Consider the following 7,072-nt stretch of genomic DNA (forward strand, 5'->3'; position numbering starts at 1 on the left):
TAATGTTGAAAATTCTCCACAAGGCTTCAATAGTACATTAACCAAGAACTTCCAGATGTTCAAGCTGGATTTAGAAAAGGCAGAGGAACTAGAGATTAAATTGCCAACATCTATTGCACTGATGCTGGGAGGGATTGGGGGCAGGAGGAGAAGGGGATGACCCAGGATGAGATGGCTGGATAGCATCACGGACTCGGTGGACGTGAGTCTGAATGAACTCCGGGAGTTGGTGATGGACAGGGAGGCCTGGCGTGCTGCGATTCATGGGGTCGCAAAGAGTTGGACACAACTGAGTGACTGAACTGAACTGAATTGAATTGCACTGTGGAAAAAGCAAGAGAATTCCAGAAAAACTTCTGCTTTATTGACTATGCTAAAGCCTTTGACTGTGTGGATCACAACAAACTGCGGAAAATTCTTAAAGAGATGGGAGTACCAGAACCACCTTACCTGCCTCGTGAGAAATCTGTATGCAGGTCAAGAAGCAACAGTTAGAACTGGACATGGAAAAATGGACTGGTTCGAAATTGGGAAAGGTGTACGTCAAGGCTGTATGTTGTCACCCTGCTTATTTAACTTACATGCAGATTACATCATGAGAAATACCAAGTAGATAAAGCACAAGCTGGAATCAAGATTGCCAGGAGAAATACCAATAACCTCAGATATGCAGATAATACCACCATTATGGCAGAAAGCAAAGAGGAACTAAAAAGCCTCTTGATGAAGGTGAAAGAGGAGAGTGAAACATCTGGCTTAAAACTCAACCTTCAGAAAACTAAGATCATGACATCTGGTCCCATCACTTCATGGCAAATAGATGGGGAAACAATGAAAACAGTGACAGACTTTATTCTCTTGGACTCCAAAATCACTGCAGATGGTGACTGCAGCCACAAAATTAAAAGATGGCTGCTCCTTGGAAGAGCAGCTATGACCAACCTAGATCACATATTAAAAAGCAGAGACATTACTTTGCCAACAAAGGTCTGTCTAGTTAAAGCTATGGTTTTTCCAGTAGTCATGTATGGATGGGAGAGTTGGACCATAAAGAAGGCTGAACACCAAAGAAATGATGGTTTTGAAATGTGGTTGGAGAAGACTCTTGAGAGTCCCTTGGACTGCAAGGTGATCAAACTAGTCAATCCTAAAGGAAATCAACCGTGAATGTACATTGGAAGGATTGACGCTGAAGCTGAAACTCCAAAACTTTACCCAGCTGATGTGAATAGCTGACTTATTAGTAAAGACCCTGATGCTGGGAAAGATTGAAGCAGAAGGGGACGACAGAGGATGAGATGGTTGGATGGCATCACTGATTCAATGAACATGAGTTTGAGCAAGCTCCGGGAGATGGTAAAGGACAGAGAAGCCTGGCGTGTTGCAGCCCATGGGATTGCAAAGATTTGGGCCCTATTGAGCAACTTTAAACTCCATTTAAAGTTATTATAAAATAATGGCTATATTTACCTGTGCTGTAGGACATATCCTTGTTGCTTATTTATTTTATATATAGTAGCTTGTATCTCTTCATCCCCTACCCTTGTCCTGCTCCTCCCCTCTCCCCTCTCCCAACTGGTAATCACTAGCCTGTTCTCTATATCTGTGAATTTGTTTCTGTTTTGTTATATTCACTTGTTAGTTTTATTTTTAAGATTCCATTATAAAATATCTTGCTTTAATTTGTTCTTTAATTGAAAGACTAAGCATTTAAATCACATATTGGCTATCTTTATATTTCTGTTCCAGTAATTTGCTTCTTTTTCTCTTTTTAAAAACAATTGATTGAAGAATCCTATTGTTGATTTGTAATGTCTTTTAATATGAAGGAAGTTAACCCATTGTCTATCATCCTTAGCAAATATTTTTATAATTTTTTTGTACTTTAAGTTTGTTTATAGTCTATTTCTTTTCCCTGAAGGAGTTCTAAAATTTTATTTATTTATGTATAATCAGTCTATTTCTTTAAAGCTTCTTCTGCACTCTAAGATTTTTTCTTAAAAAATTCAACAGTATTTTTTCTAGTAGCTTTACTTTTATGTTAGGGTGTTTTATCTACTGATATTGAGAGGACTGCCCTTGGTGATGGTGGTTGCTACTAAGCAGCCCTTCTCAGTCCATACTCATCGGCCTTAGCACTCGGCACACTTCCTGGAGGATCTGCTCCTGGTTCTTCACCGAGCAGAGCACCAGGGTGCAGACCACCACATCCATGGAGCCTGTGGCCACCTGGTGCATGTTCTCCCCGGCAGCCACTATGAAGCACTCAAACTGCAGGTGTGGGTTCTGGGCAATGCTTTTGATCAAGAACTTCTCAAAGCTGGGGTTGGGATCAACACAAGTCACCTGGCATCTAGAGGGGTAGAACTTGAAGTTGGCCCTGGTGCCACAGCCCAGCTCCAACAGGGAGAGTTTCCCAGAGGGGCCTGTGAACTCCCACAGGTTGCTGAAGAGCTCCTGCTTCTTGCTTGCCATCTGTTTGTTGTACGTCACAGTGAACCTTGCCAGGAAGTAGGGGAACCACTGTTTGCCTATCCAGTTCCACAAGTCCAGAAAGTCCAGCAGGTACATGGGAAATGCCAGGATGCAGACGGCCAGCCGGAGGATAACAATGGTAAGTGCCATCACTCAGAAAGCAGGTCAACGGTTAGAGATCTGACTCCTTTAATTGCAGGAAGTAGGTTTCTGGCCACACTCCAGAGTCAATCAGCTGCAGAGGAAAGAACTGGCTGTGCTGGAAATACACAGCTGATGTCAGATCTTGGGCAAGAGACCTGTTTTATCCGATTAATAGATGTTTGGCAGAAGTTGCCTCATGGCTTATTTTTCATGAAGTGAAATGAGAAGGTTCCCAGCTTTTCCTTAGAAGGAAAGCTGATTACAACCCCCCTATTCCTGCCTGGGGAGAAGGCAATGGCACCCCACTCCAGTACTCTTGCCTGGAAAATCCCATGGATGGAGGAGCCTGGTAGGTTGCAGTCCATGGGGTTGCTAAGAGTCGGACACGACTGAGCGACTTCACTTTAACTTTTCACTTTCATGCATTGGAGAAGGAAATGGCAACCCACTCCAGTGTTCTTGCCTGTAGAACGCCAGGGACAGAGGAGCCTAGCGGGCTGCCTTCTTCTATGGGGTCGCATAGAGTCGGACATGACTGAAGCGACTTAGCAGCAGCAGCAGCAGCATTCCTGCTTGGAGACAACTGCTGCAATTTTAAATGCAGAGTGTACTCACAGCTTGCCTGTTTTCCAGTGACCTCACCTAAGAAAACGATCTGTAGGTGAAGCCTGGCTAAAACCCACACCAGCAAGCCAATGCCAAAGCCTAGTTATTACTACATGCCCCCTCCTACTTCCGTTCCATCTTGCCCCTCTATGCCTCGATTTTTTAAAAAAGAAATGAGAGCATGTGCCTGTCTGGTCACAGTTAGCAAGACTTTTCCCTTTTGCATTCTCGGCAGAGGCTGTCTGCCGAGATTATTATTATTATTATAATCCAAAAATGGGAGTATTTTTAAATCACTATTTTGAGCCCCCCCATCTTTTAAAGGGCAAATTTCACCTTCAAACTGTGCCAAACCACTTCATTACTGGGGCTTCCCAGGTTGCTAGGGGTAAAGAACCTGCCTGCCAGTGCAATAAGAGGTAAGAGATGCGGGTTCTTTCCCAGGGTCAGGAAGATCCCATTCCAGTATTCTTGCCTGGAGAATCACATGGGCAGAGAAGCCTGGCAGGCTACAGTCCATAGGGTCACAAACAGTAAGACACTATTGAAGCAACTTAGCACACATATACATGCATGTACTACATTACTGAGCTTATTTACATCAAAAAATGTTTCCAGACATACATATGTTTTAAATAAGAAAGCGTGGGTTTTAGGGTGGTTGGGGAACATAGAAATTTTCAAAAATGATATTTACTTTTTAAACCAGGTGATGGATACAAAGAATGTTCTGTTGTTTCATTATTTGTTACCATAGTTTAGTTGCTAATTTGTGTGTTTCTTGTGACCCCAAGGATTATAGTCCACCAGGCTCCTCTGTCTATGGGATTTAACAAGCAAGAATGCTGCAGTGGGTTGCCGTTTCCTTCTCCAGAGGATCTTCCTTACCCTGGGATGGAACCAGGGTCTCCAGCTTTGCAGGCAGATTCTTCACAGACCGAGCTACCAGGTAAGCCATTATTATTTGTTATACCCACACATATTTTATAAATATATATACCATCTTAACAGCTTTCTTGAGGTAGACGTGACATACAATAAACTACACACATTTAAGCTGTCTAGTTTGGTTAAGTTTTCATGCATGTACACACCCATGAAATCATTGCTTTGGTCAAAGTAATGAATATACCTATCACCTCCCCCAAATACCTCTTGCCTCTTGGTGATCCCTCTTTCCTGTCCGCCCTGCTCCTGGGCCACCACTGATCTGTTTTCTGTTGCTAGAGATTAGTTTGCATTTCCCATAATTTAATGCTAATGGAATCATACAATATCTACTTTTTTTGGTCTGGCTTCTTTCATTTAGCATAATTGAGAGTCATCCATATTGTTGCATTCATCCGTTGATTTTCCTGCTGAACAGTATTCCTTTGTATGGATCTATAACAATTGGTTTATCCACTCACCTGTTGATGGACATTTGGGTTGTTAACAGTTTTTGGCTGTTGCAAATGACGCTACTATGGGGACTTTCCTGGTGGTCCAGTGGGTAAGAGTCCACCTTGCAATGCAGTGGAATCAGGTTTGATCTTTGGTCAGGCAACTAAGTTTCTGGGGAGCAACTAAGTCCCCATGCCACAACTACTGAGCCTGAAACCCACTAGTCAAAACTAAAGAGTCCGTGAACCTCAAGGAAAGATCCATTGTGTTGCAACAAAAGATCCCGCATGACACAACAAAGATCCTATGTGCCGCATTAAAGACTCAATGCAGTCAAATAGATAAATATACTTAAAAAAACTAAGCTACTGTGAACATTAGTGTACAAGTCTTATATATGTACATATGCTTTCTCCTGGATAAATTCCTATGAGTAGAATGTGTAAGTCACCTGGTAGGTACATGTTTATCTGTTAAAGAAAATGCCAAACTGTTCTCCAAAGTGGTTGTACCACCAGCAGTGTATGAGAGATTGAGTTGCTCCACATCCTCACCTACAGTTGGTGTGGTCATCCTTTTAATCTTAGCCATCCTAAAAAATGTCTAGTGGTCCCTCATTGTAGTTTTAATTTGCATCTCCCGGGTGATTAATGATATCAAGCATCTTTTAATGGGCTCATTTGCCATCTATGTATCTTATTTGCAGTATCTGTTCAAATCTTTTGAACATTTTATTTATTATTATCATTATTATTGTTTTTGGCTATGCTGCGTGGCACTTAGGATCTTAGTTCCCCCAACCAAGGACTGAACCTGCGCCCCCTGGAGTGGAAGTGTGGCACCCTAACCACTGGACCACCCGAGCATTCCCTGAACATTTAAAAATAGGGTTATTTTCTTATTGAGTGTTGGAAATTCTTTGCAAGTCATTATCAAATATGTGATTTGCAAATATGTTTTCCTACTCCATGGCTTGTCTTTTTAATGGTATGCTAAGAAATGCAGAAATTCTTGTGGCGTCTTTGTCTGGTTTTGGTATCAGAATAATGCTGTCCTTGTAAAATGAATTTGGAAGTGCTTCTTCCTCTTCTGTTCCTTGGATGAGTATGAGAATGATTGGTACTAATACTTTATATATTTTATAGAATTCTCTAGTGAAATCCTCTAGTCCTAGACTTTTGTTTGTTGGAAGATTGTTCCTAACTGATTTAATCTCCTTACTAGTAATCTATCTCTTCAGATTTTCTATTCATGATTCAGTCTTGGTAGGTGGTATGTTTCTAGGAATTTATTCGTTTCTTCTATGTTAACCAATTTGTTGGCTCATAGTAGTCAGTTAACGATTCTGTGTATTTCTGTGGTATCAACTGTAAAGTCTCCTCTCTACATTTCTGATTTTATTCATTTGAGTCATCTCTTTTTTTCTTGATGAGCCTAGCTAAAGATTTGTCTATGAGATCTTTTTAAAAAGCCAATATTTAGTTTCATTGACCTTTTCTACTGTCTTTTTAGGCTCTGTTTTATTTATTGCCACTCTGATCTTTGTTATTTCCTTCATTATACTAATCTTGTGCTTTGTTTGTTCTTTTTTTTAGTTTCTTGAGGTATAAAATTAGGCTATTTGAAACTTTTCTTGTTCCTTGTGGCAGGCATCTATTGTTTTGAACTTGTCCCTTAGTATTGCTTTTGCTGCATCCCATAAGCTTTGGTATGTTCAGTTCAGTTCAGTCACTCAGTTGTTAACTCTTTGCGACCCCATGAACCGCAGCAGGCCAGGCCTCCCTGTCCATCACCAACTCCCAGAGTTTACCCAAACTCATGTCCATTGAGTCGATGATGCCATCCAACAAACACATCCTCTGTCATCCCCTTCTCCTCCCGCCCTCAATCTTTCCCAGCATCAGGGTCTTTTCAAAAGAGTCAGCTCTTCATATCAGGTGGCCAAAGTATGGGAGTTTCAGCTTCAACATCAGTCCTTCCAATGAATACCCAGGACTGACTTCCTTTAGGATGGACTGGTTGGATCTCCTTGCAGTCCAAGGGACTCTCAAGAGTCTTCTCCAACACCACAGTTCAAAAGCATCAATTCTTCGGCGCTCAGCTTTCTTTATAGTCCAACTCTCACATCCATACATGACCACAGGAAAAACCATAGCCTTGACTAGACGGACCTTTGTTGGCAAAGTGATGTCTCTGCTTTTTAACATGCTATTTAGGTTGGTCATAACTTTTGTTCTAAGGAGTAAGCATCTTTTAATTTCATGGCTGCAATCACCATCTGCAGTTATTTTGGAGCCCCCGAAAATAAAGTCAGCCACTGTTTCCACTGTTTTCCCATCTATTTGCCATGAAGTGATGGGACCAGATGCCATGATCTTAGTTTTCTGAATATTGAGCTTTAAGTCAACTTTTTCACTCTCCTCTTTCACTTTCATCAAGAGGCTCTTTAGTTCCTCTTCATTTT

The 7,072-nt window shown here is 41.4% G+C and overlaps 1 protein-coding gene across 1 annotated transcript; it reads right to left on the bottom strand.

Moving 5' to 3' along the window:
* Positions 1–2,112: 2,112 nt before the first annotated feature.
* LOC128048099 (putative methyltransferase-like protein 7A) lies at positions 2,113–2,625 on the bottom strand. Its single transcript, XM_052640545.1, has one exon. It carries the CDS (start codon positions 2,623–2,625, stop codon positions 2,113–2,115), a length of 513 nt encoding a protein of 170 aa, XP_052496505.1.
* Positions 2,626–7,072: the final 4,447 nt, after the last annotated feature.

Source organism: Budorcas taxicolor, chromosome 5, assembly GCF_023091745.1.
Source record: "Budorcas taxicolor isolate Tak-1 chromosome 5, Takin1.1, whole genome shotgun sequence".
NCBI classification, from domain to species: Eukaryota; Metazoa; Chordata; class Mammalia; order Artiodactyla; family Bovidae; genus Budorcas; species Budorcas taxicolor.

Bases quoted from the DNA above. Each gene is read 5' to 3' on its own strand.
- LOC128048099 (XM_052640545.1), bottom strand. From the start codon at position 2,625: ATGGCACTTACCATTGTTATCCTCCGGCTGGCCGTCTGCATCCTGGCA.